Below are 19,103 nucleotides of genomic sequence, written 5' to 3' on the forward strand. Positions count from 1 at the left end.
CAGATAGCTCTAAAACGGCAAAGAATTTCAAAACACTTGTTGAACAAAATATGTTTAATATCAAAAGAACTTTCGTATGATGCCAAGAAAAAGGGGCTGGTCCTTCAATTTAGGGACCAAAAGGGCTCTAAAGTCTTTCTTCCATAACAGTTTACTGAAAATTATTTTGTTATATGTTTAGGAAGCAATAATGTTCATCTCACATTTATTTAACAATATATTATAATTATTTTATCATGTGTTCCGTATTAAGGGTTTTTAATGGGTTTTAAGGGGCCAGAAGTACAAAACGTTGATAACATACCTCAAACAGAACAAATATTTTAAAAAGCATCATTTTGAAAATCAATATAGAATAAAATGCTGAGAATGATGTTCCTAACAAAATTCAACCATACATTTTTTGTTGTTGCCCTGATAAGGAGATAAAGGGTCAAATATCAAAGTCAAAGTCATATAACCTTCAAAAAGTCGCACGGAAGACCTCCTCGTTGCTTGCAACGAGGTCGTGTCTAGTTTTTTTCTTCTTCTTCCTAGACGCGAACTTTGAGGCTTCATATCTTGCTCATTTCTAAACGGTTTTTGCTCAAATTTTCAGGGCTTATAGACATTACAAAACACTATCTATAACATTTCATAAACTTCAAAATTCCTCTTCCGTTAACGAGTTATTCCCCTTTTAATTTCCCATTCCCTGCTATCATAGTCTCGGAGCCTTTGTCTGGAAACCAAAGGCCCCGAGACTATGATAGCAGGGAATGGGAATTTAGCGAATTTGAATAACAGAGACATTGAAGTTGTGCACATCGATTTTTGCTTTTGGATTACGTTTTTTATTTAGAAAAAATTAGGGGGTCAAAAAATAGGATTCCAAAAAGTGCAAAAATTTAGACATATCTTTCTTTGTATCTTTAAAAAAAAATATTTTGTTAAGACATGTAGAATAAAAGTTGTGCAGAATGTTAAGGGCTTTCATTTGACACCAATAAAAAAGGGCTGGCCCCTAAAATTAAGGGCCAATAGCGCTTGAAAGTTTTTGCTTAATAACTCAAAAACGGTAAGGATTTCGATATGGCTGTCGCTGGAAAAGTTGTTTGTTGGGATCTCATAAAGGTTGTTACAATGTTATTTTGTTGGTGAATTGTGTTGTCTGAGTGTAAAAAGCTTTATATGTTAAATTGTACCTCGTTTAATTTGGCAAGTTAACGAAAGTCTATGTGCATGCAACTGGCATAAAGTTACCACAGAAAGTATGCTGGTTTATACAGGAATTTTTTTTTTTTTTTTAGAACAGATTTTTTATTTAAGGAGTTTATCTCAGTTTTGTTAAGTTCTTGTAGTGCACAATCCCTAAAACGAGAATCGGAAAAAAATTCTTCTTCCTTTGTATTAAAACACAAAGTACGGATTTAAAATAAATCTATGTATTACATTTGAGTTTTCATAAAATCTACCTTGAATCTGAGCCGTGTGTGTACCGTTACTTAAGCTATCCCTTACCCGCGGCCTAGAAAATCGGTCACCATGGTCGCGACGGGGCTAACTAGCGGTCAGCGGTTATCTAATACACGAGAGTCGCGTCTCTCATATATGAGTTTATTTAGCCGCGAACTCTAGAATTGTTTTAGTTTATATACCCGTAAATAAAATACAAGATCTGGTTTAATTTCTTCATGTTATAAGAGTTTTTCTATCTTGTTTTTATTTAATTAAACATTAGAGTGTAAATTAAGAAGACGTTCTGAAAATTTATAAAGGCGATATTACTACAAATCGGAAAATCGTCAGACTTAAATTAATGGTTGGTTCGTAGGTCTAAAATGTTTTTGAAATCTGTACAAATATTGTTTTAAATCAACAAACAACCCACAAATATTAAAACTATTAAATGATGATCATCCTTCGCACATGGCCGAGAATATCCCGCGCGAGTGGATAGGTTTGTGTTTTTCTACATGTACCTAATCACGCGTGCATGTTTCAGACTTTTGTACGAACACAACTATTTTCTTTTATTATGATTTAAACTATGATATTGGTTTAAGATGAAAAGATAAATGTATTTTACATGTACAGTTGCTTTAGCAATGATTAATACGATTGCGCAGAGGGTAGTTTAATATAATCAAAGTTCCAAGTGGCGGTAGGTGCTGGCACGATAAAAGGACGTCCTGAATTGAGGCATTCGGATTTTTTTTAATTGGCAAAATGGTAATCAGATTTGACGAAAATCATTTTATGGCGACTTCTTCTTATGTGTAACATTTTCACTTTCCCACCCGTTTGTTTATTTTGTCAGTCTGTGTTAATTTAATCGCAGCGTGCGACCGAAAATCTTGTGACGTTTCAGCGCACACAGCTGAGAACATCTATAGCCCCAGCCGGGTTATGTTTATGGCTGCAGATCATCAATTGTTATGTAATTGAGTAACAATGTATCGAAGGTTATCGAATATTATTGAGTATCCAAGTGTGCTTTCACTACAGTGGTCAATTGTTAAACAATAAGGCTATTATTCGAAGTCAATCATCTTCACATTATACATGTAGGTGCGAAATCGTAATCGGATAATGTTGCAATAAATCAACCTGATGAACACGCTAAACTTCTACAGATATGAACGGAATAATATATTATACTTAAAAGTTTTAAGTCAAAGGAAAATTGTTCTCGGATTAAGAAGTTATGAAATACGACTACATTATGCAACGCAGTCGGTCGCCATAGAAATCATCAAAGTACTGCAAGTGTCAGCAGATTTCTTGTTTCTTTGAAATACATGTACCATGATAGTTCACTACCAGAGTCCAGCTAGCCAGCAATCGCAACTTCTCGGGCCTTTCCGGCAAGCTCGGAAAAACACCTCGAATGTATTAACATTACCGGATGTTAGAATTTTATACAAAATGGAGTCGCTTCCCATTGAAATAAGTATCGGCTAGACAGCCTTATAAGTCGCTTCTATGTTATATTTTAGGGTATATCATTTACTTTAATGAAGTCTAGCTTACATCTCAACAGATCGTAAATTGTGTTGTATTTATATTAAGTTTTATAAGAAGGGGGGTTGTCATGGACCCCTAGGTAATACATTCGAGGTGTTTTTCCGAGCTTGCCGGAAAGGCCCGAGAAGTTGCGATTGGCTAGCCATTACTAAATCCAACGCACTAACAAAAAATTAGTTAAAATTATCGACTATTTTTCAAGCGTTTTCCGATCCCGATGTAAAACAACTAAAATTACTAGGCCACCTTGCACCCAAACTAGGACTTGTGCTCATAAGGTGAGCCCGGATTCCTCGGGGACGGATGTATCCTCGAGGATTCCGGCGCCAAATTAGGCATTAGTAACAACGATTTCCGGCGCCAGGGCGCGGAGCAGACCTTAAGTGAAAAAATTATTTCTGTAATGTAGCGTTCTAAACAAGGCGCCCTGCGCCCAAACTAGGACTTGTGCTCATTTGGTGAGCCTGGATTCCTCCGGGGACTGGTAATCCCTTGAGGATTCCTGCGCCAAATTAGGCACTAGTGACACCGATTTCCGGCGGCAGGGCGCGGAGTATACCTTAAGTGAACAAATTATTTCTATAATGTAGCGTTCTAAACAAGGTGCCCTGCGCCCAAACTAGGACGTGCTCATTAGATGAACCCGGATTCCTTGGGGGACGGGTAATCCCATGAGGATTCCGGCGCCAAATTAGGCACTAGTTACACCTATTTCTAGTGACACCGATTTCCGGCGGCAGGGCGCGGAGTAGACCTTAAGTGAACAAATTATTTCTGTAATGTAGCGTTCTAAAGAAGGCGTCCTCCAAACATTGAAAGATCTTACTTTACACAAAGATTGCCTATGACCTGTGAAGTGTGTGTTATGATTTTGTTTCAAGGCTATTTTGTGAAGTTCAAGGACATTGGCAGAAATTCCTTAAGTTGTGTCAGCTTTATACTGTTTTTAAGGAGAAACATTGGATATTGCTTTTTCATTTAAAGATTGCTGATGACTTGAGGATGTGTCACGAACTTGACCCAGGGGCAGTTGTGCAATTTCAAGGTCGTTTGAAAAATAAATGCTTCTTTCTTGTCTGTCATATCTACATGTAATATACATGGAAATGATTAGAAGCTAAAATTTGACACAAAGATTGCTTCTGACATGTACTTAAATATGTCCCGACTTGAACGATAAGTTTGTTCCCCGAAGCAAAAACGATGCTGAGTGCTTGCTTGGCCAAACGTTATATGGAGAGTTGTCCCTCCCACTGAGCACCTCTCGTACAGCGCACCCTCAGGTTGGAGAAGCCGTCATCGTTTATTTTTGGTTTTCTGAACTTACTTTATCATATTGACAATCCTGTCTGATTAAACTACCACCCTTCTGCTTACACTCATCAGTGTCTGATAGGTATCTATAACAATTCATCTTCACATGAACTCTATATTTGCACACAACCTATATAAATATATACCTCAATTACCAAATACTTGACTTTATCTGTTAATGAGAGGTGCAACTCTTCAATACTCAGTCTGGGGGTTACAGAGAAAGCAGGATTAAAATAATTTGCCTGTCTCCATTTAAAAAATTCCAATACATTTTCTAAAGCCCTGATTGGTCAGAATTTTAGGTCGGGTGAAGATGACCCCCTATCAATACCTGTCAGACCCTGTAAGGAGAAGAGGGTGCTTTTAATCAGACTTATTGACAATCCTTTTCCGACAGGAAGCTGCAACGGAAGACCTATTCGTTGCTTTGCAACGAGCTCGTCTCTAGTGTTAATGTAATCTTTGGTAATTTTTGATATCTTATCATAATAACTTACGCCGCGTTCGCCCCAACGGTCGCACCATTAAACATGCCAAATAATAATATAGGAAAAATTTACATTTTGATATTTTTTATAAACAAAGATGGGGACTATAAATAACACGATACCCAGATATGATGTATGCATTTGTCTGAACACGCTCTCATACGAAATGAGAAAAATGAATTATTCGGCTCCGATTTAAAAAAAAACATATTTTGTAATAGTAATCCTCATATTTTAACAACATATTCTGAAAGTCATTTTGAATGAAATCTGAGTACTTTTATGCGAGCTATTAAAGTTACTAAAACCTAGAAGATCTTTAAGACTGTACAATTGTGAATTACCTCCATCTTGTGGTTGGAAATTTTGAACAAACGCAGCATCCATCCCAATACCTTCCTCTCCCCAATTTCCGCAAAACGATTCCTTGACTTTTCCGATGATTTTGTAGTCCGTGAACCCGGGAAGTAACGGATGGACTATCTCATCTCCACATTCCCCTGTGACTAAATTTGACAATAATTCATTAAAGTCGTATAAATCAGTCCAATTTTTAGCTGCAACATGAGCAGCTGTCAGAAAACCAGTGACTGGCGATACAGAGCCCTTTAACTTTGCCAAAAATCCAGCTGAACCAATTCCAAATGAAGGTAACCCAATGCAACAACCAGGATTAGGATAAAAAATTTGTCGGCAGTCGAAGCATGTTCCAAACATGACGATGTCTTCCCTAACATCACAATGCCAACCATCAATAGTCTTTGGTAGTGGGTCCTCGCCGTATGGTATCAAATCTTTGTCTAAGCTATATATAACTATACATGGTTGCATCTCACCTTCGATATACATGCTACCTGCATCAAGTCCTACAATACTTGAATATTTTGCATACAGTTTCTCTGCATGTTTGTTAATTATTTCACCTAGTTTTGTTCTAACACGGCTCTCGTCTAAAATTGAGCTGTAGTCCATATGTTCTTTTTCCGCTTCGAATATTTCTTTAGATTTTTCGGCTACATTAACAAACTCCAAACATGTTATTTCCGGAATCTGTTTGAAAACATTCATTGCCTCTGTGTCGTCATGACTAAGATATACTTTTATGGCTGGGTTATTATCCTTCTGACCAGCGATATATTTCAAAACTGAAGGGTGGCTCACAAGTCCATGTAATTCTTCTCTTTTTTTCCATGTTTTTACAGCTATCAAGACGAGAAGAATGATAAAGCATAAAATATCACATTACAGGTTTTAATTTGTAAAGTACTTTTCAGATTGTATAATAGTTTGATAAAAAATGCATTTAAAATTCTATTAAAGAAAAAATTATAAAACTAAAGCCTTAGCGGTTTCCATTTCAAGACTAGTGGATCAGTAGCTGACGCAAATTCCACTAGATACATGTATCAAAACTATGAAAGAAAATAAAACTAGAGCAAAGCTCGTTGAAAAGAAACGAGGAGATCTTTCGTTCAGGATCGTTTCGAAAAATGAATCTTATATTGGTGTGTATCATGATATACTATGGGATCAACATTGTTCGTGCGGGACCAATGTTTGTGTTCGTGTTCGTTAAGTTGTCTTTTCCTTTGGCCTAATCCAGTTTTGAATTTACCGGAAAATGTTAGGGTTGTGCAGTGCTCTTGAACTAAAATTGTTTTAAAGAAGAAATTTAGTTCAAAGCACAGGGACTATTTGAGATGGGATTTTTTGAGGTGTTCATAGTCTAGATGATGTATAAGTATAAACTAAACGGAACAGAAGTAGATCAAACTAAACTCTACAATTTTTTTAACCGCTCTGTCTTTCTCTCTCTTTGTGGCAAAAGATTATTATAATTTGGCCTTTGCTGTGAAACCATATTATTCTGTTATTAAGTTTGACACATGTATTCAATAATCAACGATTTATCTAATTAAAAGAACTGAAATCGGGAACTACGTGTTTAATTTGTCCGTGAATGCTCTTATCACTGGAGTAGGATCTAAACAAGCTGTATAATACTTCTGAGTCATTAAATGATACTGGTATATCTATCATGGCAATCCCTTTTTTGAAATGAAGCTGCAACCGAAGATTTTCTCGTTCCTTGTAAATTCTATTTATGGAGCTGGAAGTATCCAATACCTTTTTAAGAGATAGCTTTATTTTATATTTTAACTTTGCAACATAAATTAAAAAAAACTCATTCAAACGCTTTCATTCATAAATTGAGCTATGACCATTTATCGTTCAAATTGTAACAGAGGCGAAAACACTTAAATCGATGATAATCATAAGATATGACAGTTTTGTAAAACAGTTGTACGACTTTATGACAAAGTTCGGTCTTAAGACATGTATAGTCATAAAATAGTTTTGTAATACGGCTTCTTGGTTTGGGTATAAAATTTTCAATTCCAAATTCTAAATGTAGAATGAACATAGCTAACCTACTGGGCTTCCGTAAGGTTTATTAATGCAATTTTTGGTTGATTCTCAGCAAGTGGGGTGGGGGGTTCAAAAATCTGTGACCTGATAATCAAGATGTAATTATTTAGCATGGGTTCAATTTGTAATGTTCTTTTGCGAAGGCTATCTATCAATAAACTCTCAGTGATGGTGCATGTTTTTGAGATTAAGTTTAAAAATTTTGTTTTTGAATTAAATTTTAAAATGTTAAATTTCTTTTCATTATGAAAATATGACAGCTTTGATGATTTAACATTATTTAAAATACACAAGCTTAATATTAGTCTGTTTTTTTAATCACCTTGACAGTTACTACTTTCCAGTATTTTTTTCGCGAATTACACCTGGAATTAAAACAAAATTGTATACACCTCTTTTAAAAGAGTACAATTAATTACTGTATTTAAAACACACTGTATACACTAAAAGCCTGAAATGCTGTTCATACTAATATTTCAACAACTTATTCCAAATTCATTTTCCTTTTTTGGAAAAAGAGAAAAAAAAGATACGCCAAGTTTTGTTTTTTCATAATACTTACCCTCAATCTGATCGTTAAGTTTTAATTCACTTATAGCCGTATTAAGTTTCAATGATACATTCTTCAAATCATCATCAGTGGCTGCAATCGCAGATAAGACGTCTTTCAAAATGTCATTTTTCTTACTAGAAATGTCCCTTGCGACATTTTCCCGCATTTCCTCAGAATTAACATTCATATTCTTACTTTCTGACCACGACAAATTGGATATGAGTATATGAATCAATACTCCGTGTATCCTGCGTTTCAAATTTAGAAGATGTAACGAATTGATCTGCGATTCAAAATGCTTTGATATCTCAGAATAAATTGTTGATCCAAGTTCTTCTAAAGTTCTTTCTAAAGTACTCAATATAAATTCTTTATTTTCTCCTAATGTTGAAATTTCGGGGAAGTCAGAAAAAGTTCTAGTCTTTTGACTAGGTGTTAATATATTTTCTTCTGTCAAAACTCTGTCCATGTCTTCTTCTAGAATGGTATTTAGACAATCCAGATTATTCCTTAAATTTTGGACAACACTACAAAGCCAAGTCATCTTACTGTGTGCACTCAGTTTTGAAATTTCTTCATAATCGTCATATACATGTTGCAGGAATATTTTACCTGAATCAATGACAGTTTTGTATTCTTTATAAACCTTTAACTTGGCTTCTATTACGCGCAGAGATTTGCTGTGGATCAAGATAACTCTAACTTGGTTTTCACGGTTGTCTTGTAGAAATCTTTCCCAGTCATCAGAATCCTTAAAGATAAATGAATAGTTTTCGTGATTTGTGGGATTTTGTTTATTTGTGGGGATGTTATATCGTTGAAGCGTCAGTTTCCAGTTCCATTAAAAAACTTATTTTTTCAAATTGTTTTGTCGAAGATGGAAATTCGAATTCGTGGGGTAAGGCTACCCACCTCGCGAAGAGAGGATTAATGGTAACACGTATATATAAGAAAATCAGTGAAAAATGAATGTTTAATCAGGGGTACTAAGGCCAAAAAAAATTTCTTCCAGCCCTGGGCGCTGCCATATTGGCAGCCATTTTGTTTTTAAAAAGTTAGTTCGATCATTGATTGACTGGTACTTTTCGATGTTTATTGCCCCTAAACTTGCTTTAATAAGTTCCAGTGTTTCAATAGAAGTGAATTTGAATTAAAAGAAATTAAAAAGAAAACTGAATAAGTTTCAATAGTGCTTCAATAAAGAAACACGACTTGTTCTATGTATGTCTTATCAAATTATCAGATGGAAAATAAATACATTAACGTCAAGGAACTGATCTTTTAGATACATGTACTGAACAAAGTATGCACTTTTATTACAGCGGCATTCATATGAATTAAATTGATGAACAATAAAAGAAGAAATAAAAAAAATTTGAATCACGTAACTGTCCCCGGCTATTTCCGAAGACAAAACTTAAACGTTTTACGTCTGAAATATGACGTCATAATGTAGACTGAGCACGCGACGTTTAGTTTAACTTTGACGAATGGTATGAATAGGCAACCATGCAGGCGGATCCTACTGTGTGCGTTTTAAATAGACTTTATCATACATAAATCAAATTGCACTGTGTTAAATCTGCGCTCGGTCCAACGGTCACACCGTTTACATATTAATTCTACGACTGCAATCAATTTTTGATTGATCATTAAGGTCTTTCATTTCCAACAGAAGGCCCTCTTGTTTTTCTTCGGTTTCTTTTTATTATTTTTTTTTCTGACTCCTTCTCGGCTTATTTTATCTCAAAAAGTTTTCATCCGATTTCAATGAAATTTTTAAAGCTTTTGTAAAGTTACCGTGCCTCTAAAATCTTAAAGTTTCAGCATGAACGTCACTTCAGTTCAAATTTTACGGCCATTTTTAATTTTTTAAAAAGTGATTTTGTCCGGAGGAAATTTCGATAAACTTTAAAATATATCGCTTTGTAATTTTTACTGATGATAGATGTATCAATTCTATGTTGTACTGGGGGGTTTAAAATTTAATTCATCAATTTCGCATAAAACCGAAAGTAGTTCAAATTTTTGGAAATTTTCATTTTTATTTAACAAAATAAGACAATACTAAAGTGTTATAGAATTTGCCATGGTGAATTTAAATCTGATATCTTTTTTAAAATCAGACCATGCATTGCAGAGATATTGGGGATTAAATATATCGTTTTTTCCGGAAATTTTGATTCCGGGTCTTAGGTTTAAAAAATAGCGTTAAGTTCAAAATGAAATTAACTCGTACCAAAAATAATTCGATTTTTGTAAAGTCTTACTTTTACACGTTCGGATAATTTTGTTAAGTCGTTCTTGAAATCGTAAAGGTTTTTGTTAATTCTAACTCAGGATAATTCGGATTTTGTTAAGTCGTACCAAGAATTATTCGATTTTTTTTATGTGTAAGTTACCCTTGTTATTGGTTTCTCTGAACTCTGCTTCCTACAGGAACATCTAGCTTTACTCTCGACATTAACGGAAGACCCACTCGTTGCATGGCAACGAGCTTTGCTCTAGTTAGAATTGCATTTTTAAAGCATTATAAACACTAAAAACAGAAAAAGAAATTGACCAAAATCGTGATCACGCCTCCCCTTTTTTTTTTTTTTTTACAATTTGAAGGTTTAACACAACATCAGAGGCCGTTATACGTTTTAAACAGAAAAGATTTAGTCGCAGGTACTATTAATAAACTAAGTTTCATCTGCAAATAAAATGTATATGCAAGATTTGTTGACTTCGATGTAACGATAAAAATTTTCGCGTAAAAAAATGTTAAATAATGGATGAAAATGTTCTCAAAGTCTTCAAATGTATTTGATGAGAAAAAGTCATGGCAATTTGATACATTTTATTAGCGATTACTCGTACCAAATATTTAACTGAAAATGTGTTACATGTACTTGAAACCAAAACAGGTTTTTCACTATTCGTAAAAAAAAAAATACAAAAATGTGTCTAATAGAGAAGAAATATGAGAAAAAAGAAATTGAATCGAATATGGTGAAATCTAAGAAATGTTGGTTATTTTCACAATATGACCGATCCCGACTAAATTCAAATATTCCTAATTTAAAATGCAAAAATTTTTTTAAAAAACAACATTGCTTCATTTGCAGTCAAGAAGTCATTAGAATGTAATGGTTCAATTGATTTACAAACCATATTACAACCAATTATTATAGATTACAAATTGGGGTTAAATGTTATATATTTAAATTTTCCATCATTCAAGTCGAGATCATTTCAACTTCATTCGGGTGTGGTTCAACTCGAAAAATTTGCAATTTTTTTTTAAATTTCCTGATTTGATTCAATATTTTTTTTCTGAAAAAAACCCGCAAAAAAAAACTATTGTCTTACATTTCATCTCTACAAGACATTTCTCATTAAAAATATTTATACGTTAACAAAACTTTTAAAGAAAAGAAGTTTTTTTTTCATAAATAGTTTTCCATTCAAAAAATAAACAGTCACATTGAAATAACAGGACATGACTTATTAGATATAAATACCATGCATTTATTAGCTTCAAGTTTTAAAGTGTACAGTGTTTTACCTGTAACCAAAATATATTTTCTATTTTCAACTTTGTTTTGAATATTGTGAAGCATATACATGTACACAGTGCAGGAATGGAAGTGGGCAGTTTCGGGTAACGCTGTTCGTTGAAGCGAGCGAACAAGTTGTTCCACGTACAGTACTGTTGTTGTGGAAAGTAAATTTAATCGTTGTTAGTCTAAAATGAGACATAATTTTATCGTTCTTGTGTACTTTTTAAAGATAAACTATTTCTGAGTTTTCCGATTAAAAAAATATAACAATTTTATTAGGAATATTAATTATTGGTTTAAAACTGTTCCAAACTTTACACCAAACACATTTCTCAGACGCTTTCCTGATCTTGTTTTACAAGAAGACGTAGTCAGAATTTGAAATGTTCCAATCTTTATACCAAACAAAGTTTTCCGACGCTTTTTTGAGTTTGTTTTACAAAAAGAGGTACTTGTGATTTAAAAACATGGTTCCTTATGATGTAAGGTATTAGGCCGATAGCTTGGATCGCTAAGCATTTGTTTACTGTATGGGTAGCGTTGCTATATTGTTTTTCAATTGTACGCGTAATCAAAAGAAAATAAAACAACAGAGATTAAGTAGCATATAATACAGATATATAGAAATTAAATTGCATTTAAAACAGAGATTTTTTTCATCATAACAAATGGGTAAAAACTGCTGTTTTTGCCATGTTGCATATTTTAGCAATCTATATACAAATGAACACAATTCAGGCCAATAATTACGTTAACATTATACATGTATTTTACGGATAATGCATTCAAAATTTACGTGTGTTCGACACTAAATAATTATACTTCTTGATATTCCAAAATAAAATAATTTCAGTATACCTTTTATTCATTCCGTTTAGTGTTTATTTTTTTGTAAAAGTTAATTTTGATATTTTGTACTATTTGTTCGATAAAATGTTGAAGGAAAAGGAATAATATTACAAAAATAACTTTTAGGTTGATACATGTATAGTTGCAGTATATGCGTCTTTGTACATAATGAAACAAAAATTTATCAAATCTTAAATATTTTAGGTAAATTTTTGGAAATTGCTTGTTACTAAAAAACTGATCATATTTTCAATGCTACATACACTTGTACATAGCGACGCAATAGAAACAATTTTATGCATTTGCAATGCTGCGTTGTCGAGATCTAATGCAATAGATAAAGCCTTACGTTTACGCCTCTAGTTATGCAGCCTTATGAATTTCAAATAACGCCCGACTAAGTTTCGTTATAAGTCCTTGGCCTAGACTAAAGTTAAGTCCAAAACTTAGGCCTCTTTATGAAACGAGCCTCTGAGCTACAGGTTGAAGTGAATTTTTCCAGTTAGAATTTGCTCGGTGTCTGCATGTCATTGTCATCTGTGCCATGTGGCAACGCATTTTGATAAAATTACGCAATTCTAAAAGAAATTTCAAAGTGCGATAATTTTGGGTCCAAATCAACGCACTTTGAAAAATGATTTTTACAGTGCGTTATTTTTCAAAGTGCGTTGTAACTCTGCTTCGAAATATATACAATGTAATATAGATATTAAGTCTTAAATGTTATGCTTTGTATTACAGATAAAAATGATGTTGTAAATGCAATTTTAAATGAATTTTTTTCACAAAACCACCCTATAATTTATACTCAAATCTGATTGCAGGTTAGGATAGAATAGGAAAGGATATGATAGGATAAAATTTGACTTAAGAATTTCTATCATGTATCGTGTATCCTATCCTGTCATAGCTTGGTCAACTGTTTTGATAGCATCACTGTACATGGGTTTTGGGCTTTAAATATCGTCTAGGATTTTTTACATTTTTTAAAACCTTTGATTTCAGAAATATTCAGAATAAAAAAACATAAAATCTGGGACTATTCAAAAATAGTGCACACTTAACTTAAAAATATTTCAGTGTTAATAAATCTTTTTCATGTTCATTTAGAATCATCAAATGTGGCTCAATGACATTATTTAAAATTTGTAAACTGTGGAAATAAAAATGTGAAGCATGTAATCTAAAAGGTTTACACGGAAAGCATAAAGGTTTACATGAATAACTAAACGGTTTACACGAAAGTTTTCTCGCAAGGAAGTCGCATATATTTTTATGAACATTTAGTACTACGCTTCATTCTTTTTAAAAGTGAGTCTTTGACATCTTTTCAATACATTGCATACTTCAATATTTTGCTTCGTTGCGAACTTTGTTTTGAAACAAACAAAAAGATGATACCTTTGGCTTGACGATAAGTTGTTTTTTTTCACAGGTAACCGTGACGTCAGCAACATACACTTTCCCTGGTTCGTGACTTTCTGTTGTTGTCTTAAACGTGTAATTTAGAGTAACTTTTCTTGAAAGTGATTTTACTTCAAACATGATAACATGGAAATTAACACAGTGGAGGAGTTTTGTGGCAAATGAAAAATCTGAAGTTAGCTGGTGAATATACTCGATCAATGAACCAACCAACTTCTCTATTACTTCTAAATCAACGCTGTGACCTATAAATAAGAAAAACAAAATTCAAACATTCATATAAACATAAAAAATGAAAATAAACAACCAACGACTGTTATGGCAACAAGGACATGACACTTGAATTAATTTAATTTAAAAAATATTTTATTACGCAATATATCACGGATGGAATACCAGTGTTGCAACCACTATTGAAATAAAACTACTATTGAAATAAATTATTTCAATAGTGGTTGGGAATGCATTTCATTAGAAAAATCACTTTGCAACCACTATTGAAATAAAACCACTATTGAAATAAATTATTTCAATACTTGTTGGGTACGTATTTCATCGGAAGAATCACTTTACAACTACTATTGAAATACAACCACTACTAAAATAAAATATTTAAATAGTGTTCTGGGATGTATTCCATTTTGAAAATCAATTTAGAGACACTGTTGAAGTACAACTACAATTAAAATAATTTTTTCAATCGTAGCTTAGAATGAATTTCTCCATTAATTTTTCTTTGAAAATTTACATTTTTTTCTTTACATTTCTCTTTCTACAAACATATCATGTCCGATGATATTGTATATTATTTGCACAATTGTGAACATCTTGTATATTGCCAGAACTTCTATTCAAACCCCCTGTATATTGAATAATTATTTATTGATAAATATTATTATAAATATCACTATGAATATAAATTATTTCAATAGGGGTTGGGGGTTACTTCACGATGACCACTATTGAAATATACTATTTCAATAGTGGTTAAGGATGCGATTCATTTCAACCACTATTGAAAAAAATTATTTCAATAGTGGTTGTGGATACCTTTCATTTCAACCACTATTGAAATAAAGTATTTCAATAGTGGTTGATGATGCATTTCAGTTTTATGTCTATTATTATGTCTGTTTGCAACACTTTCCTTTCTGCTAGGGGAGTTTCTTAAGAAAAGAAGTATGCTTTAAGAGATGATGAATTCCTTTTTGATTATGATGTTCTTTGATTTACCTCAATATGGTCATGTTTCCCATACCACCTGTCATCTAGAACCGAAAGTGTTATGCACAGTCGAAATAATAGGCATTAGAATAACATCCTACCACTATTAAAATATTTTATTTCAATGATGGTTGCAATGAACCGCATCCTTAACCACAATTGAGATAAATTATTTCAATAGTGGTTGTAATAAAATGTATACCTAACCACTATTGAAATAATTTATTTCAATAGTGGTTATAATGAAATGCATACCCAACCACTATTGAAATAATTTATTTCATTCAATATTGGTCTTAATGAAGTACATCCCCAACCATCATTGAAATTATTTATCTTAATAGTGATATTCATTATTACATAAATTTATAATGATATATAAGCTATAAATTATTTTTTAATATTCAGGGGTTATGAATAGAAGTTCTGGCAATTTACAACGTTTTCTTCTAGTACAAATAATTTACAATTTCCATAAAACATGATATATCTATAGAAAGAGAAAGGTAAAGAAAAATATGAAAACAATTCTATATGTTAATCTGCGAGGATTGGTTATTTTGCACAACAGTGAAAATCCTAAAATAAGCACATTTACATCATAGTCTTGATTACTATTACCATAAAATATGCAAGTCTTTAGTAATAAATTGTGTATTTGAATTGTTTGTTAAATAAAAACAAATGTATATGCATGTCTATCTGCGAGAATTGGTTATTTACTTCTACCATATCATATAAAACTTCTTTCTTTCCAAATTTGTTACATAATAGTGATTACATTGTTCTGATTATAAGTAATTCATTCCCATCTACAATTAAAAAGCATAAATTTAATAGTAGTTGAACTTAAATGGTGTCTGTAAAGTAGTTCTTATCATGAAATACATCCCCAACCTCTATTAAATCATTACTTCAATAGTGGTTGTATTTCAATAGTGGTTTCAAAGTGATTTTTCTAATGAAATACGTCCCCAACCACTATTGAAATAAATTATTTCAATAGTGGTTTTATTTCAATAGTGGTTGCAAGGTGATTTTTCTAATGAAATACATTCCCAACCACTATTGAAATAAGTTATTTCAATAGTGGTTTTATTTCAATAGTGGTTGCAACATACCAGGCATTGCCTATATAAATATTCTCCGACATACAAAGTCAAGGTCATATATACACAAGATTTAGTGCAATACAATATTGACAATAATATTATAATGTATTTTCTATTGATAAATATATGCATATATATTTAAAATAAATGATCAGAATATATGATCAGAAATTACGATATGTATAATGATACTTATAATGAAATCATTATTGGTAGTAACTACATGTAGTAATAATGGTAATTAGAAAATATACAAACAAAAGGTTATATACACAGGTGTAGGCTCTGTGGTATAGTACAATAAGAACAACTAGATGGATAATTTAAACCTCTTTCTAGATTTGATAAATTTATGTACATTTTTAAATATTGCAATATTTTGTTCATAAGTTAGACGAATATCACCATTAAGAATGAGATGAACTGGAAAAGGTATTTGCAGTCTTAAGGAATCTATATTTTGGATTAGTAAATGTCTTTGAACACATTATTTTGGACATTCAATAACAGTGTAAACATGGCTCATAATTGTTTCCACACATTTCACAACTTGGGATGTCACTCAGAAAATGAGTATATAAATAACTAGCTGAGACTGAGTTACTAAGTTAACAATGTATTATATTTTCCTTTGAAATTCCAACACCATAATTAAAGTATTTTTTGGTTTAAGAACAATACATATCTTTTATGTCATGTGTGAATGATGAGAGTGTTGAAAGACTACGGCTATTATATGGGAGTTCATTCTGAATTCTAATTATTGAGGATAAAAAACTTTTCATGTAAGAGGTTGTTTCAGCTTAGGGCGAGGAGCCATGATTTCAGCAATAACTTTGTTTCTTAGATCACGATACTTTTCCCAATGATGAGGGTTCTGAGTCTTAACAGCTTTTTTATGTATGCAATTTCTTTTCCTCATAAGCTTTTTAATAGAATTGTTCATGAATGCTTTGTTTCTAGGTCGAATTGCATGATCTTTATTAGTAATATATCTTTTAAATGCATTAGATTATAATATTTGTATATATAATTTATTTCAATAATACTTTTAGTACTCAAAACTTATTCCTCTCAATTTGTTGCAGTTAAATCAATGTTGAGACAACCATAATTGACATTATTTTAATCTCTTAGTACCCTCTGATAAGCAAGCTGTTTCATAATATGAAATGTAACTTCCACCTCTGTTTTAGAATGGGTATTACAACATGGTGGAATGACAAAATTATCATAAACAATACTAGTGTTATTTGTTATGATAAGGTCTATACACGTACCTTGATGTATAGTAAAATTGGTTGACTCATGTATTAAATTTAATTTGAGAGACAAAACCTTTGTAAGAGTAGCTTTAACTGCAAAGTCTGATGATGATCAAGCAAACAATTGACATCAAAATCTCCCAGTAAAGAAAATGAACGTTGCATTCCAAGATTTTTGCAATATTTGAACAAACTATGTTCCAATAATCAACTAAGGAGTTAGGTGGCCTATACAGTACACCTACAAAGAACTTTTTATTGGTAAGATGTATCTTAGACCAGATAATTTAATTTCTAGATTATTACTTTGTGGATCTCTACGTTCATAGATTACAAAATTCATTAGAAATATACATTGCCACGCCACATCCATGCCTATTTTTATCAAGACGCATAGGTGGATGAAAGCCACGGATTACTAAGGAGTTATTATCAATGCTGCAATCATGGTGTGTTTCACTAATTGCAATAATATCAAATTTGGATAATTCTGCAGCAGTGATATCAACTTATGGCAGTAAACTACACACTTTAGTACATAGTTATGTACTATTTTCAAGGAATTTAGTCTTGAATGATTTGCAGGACCTGGGTTTGTTTCAATGCAACCAAGTATTTTAAGATATTGAACCATATTAAGATAATAATAAATATCAAAAACAAATAGCCAAGTAAATCATAACGTACAAGGAGAAAAGTATAAAGCTGAAAAATACCCATGGCTTACAACCAGACTTCATATGTTTAATCATTGGAATCAAAGATAAAGAAACTATTGTGAAAAATTATAAGCATAACCGTGGGTTGCAAGCTGTGTAATATCGGATATTTATAGATTAACGCTAAATACAGAACCAAATCCGTACTAGCAAAAAAAGTGTGCATAATGATAGGTGAGAAAATATATGTACAAGCAGAGACATCGGGAAAAAATATGTTACAAGGCAAATACACGATTATATGACACTTGAATATTGAAAACGGGAACAAAATTTTACTTTTCATTACTTATAGATTTGTTTGTATGTGACTTAAACACAGAATTTCCTATTATACTAAAATTACAATTATCTGATTGTAATCACTTTTCATATTTTGAGATTATGTTTTATTTTCAGCTTTAACATTGTTTGCACATGGTTTGAAATAATGCTAAAAAAGTCGTAATCTGAAGGACTAGTAACTATTTTCTTGTTTAAACAGAATATTAGGTACGACATTTATAACTGTCTAGCTAAGACAAATACTACAGCCCGGTGCATGTAAAACTAGCTGCAAAGAAACTACTAATTTAATCATAACTACTCAGACGCTTGATTGTTCGTTAACATATTTGTTATCACAATACTTTGCTATGTGTAAATCAACGTGTAAATGAACAATAAATATTCGAAAACTTTGCAAAAAATCAAAATTGCTATAAAATGAATAATATTCTTCTCAAATACATAATTCTAAACTAGTATAAGAATCTATAATATTAATGAATATTATCAGCGCACCCATACCCGATTAACGAAACTTCCTGCCAATTTAATATTAATATATAATTAGTATCTGCATGTGGGATAACAAGGTATGATTTCTCGTTATTGCATGAATATCACACGAAGAAAACTCGATCCAATCCCAGTTAGGAAAAATCGCACACCAATAATAAAACCAAGTACACACGGTCTAAATGTGAGCAACGAGGAGGTCTTCCGTTCGATTTTAGAAGGTGATACGACATCATCGACTTTGATTTTCGACATCAAACATGATCTGGAAAAATGAGGGTAATACTAATGCTTTTCTTTATCTAAGTTTTCCATTAGGGAAAAAGGATTAAAATTTTGGATTTCTAGTCCCTTAAAATCTCTCATTATGAAAAACATGTACATGACTAG

At 32.2% G+C, this 19,103-nt stretch overlaps 2 protein-coding genes across 4 annotated transcripts in view; both read right to left on the reverse strand.

The window, feature by feature from the left end:
* LOC105320971 (cyclic GMP-AMP synthase-like receptor) overlaps positions 1–19,103 on the reverse strand; it is a 160,893-nt gene that overhangs the window by 23,797 nt on the left and 117,993 nt on the right. The window lies entirely within an intron of this gene.
* Positions 1–19,103, reverse strand: part of LOC105338984 (uncharacterized) — a 90,473-nt gene that overhangs the window by 5,032 nt on the left and 66,338 nt on the right. For 2 of the 3 annotated variants that reach the window (XM_066073247.1, XM_066073246.1), the window contains 3 exons: positions 13,590–13,858; positions 7,804–8,545; positions 5,156–6,013 (listed from right to left, as the gene is read on the reverse strand). In XM_066073247.1, the coding sequence (XP_065929319.1) occupies positions 5,156–6,013; positions 7,804–8,545; positions 13,590–13,858 (1,869 nt within the window). The remainder of the gene's footprint in view (positions 1–5,155; positions 6,014–7,803; positions 8,546–13,589; positions 13,859–19,103) is intronic. The other variant, XM_066073248.1, reaches the window with a different exon arrangement.

Source organism: Magallana gigas, chromosome 10 (genome assembly GCF_963853765.1).
Source record: "Magallana gigas chromosome 10, xbMagGiga1.1, whole genome shotgun sequence".
NCBI lineage: Eukaryota > Metazoa > Mollusca > Bivalvia > Ostreida > Ostreidae > Magallana > Magallana gigas.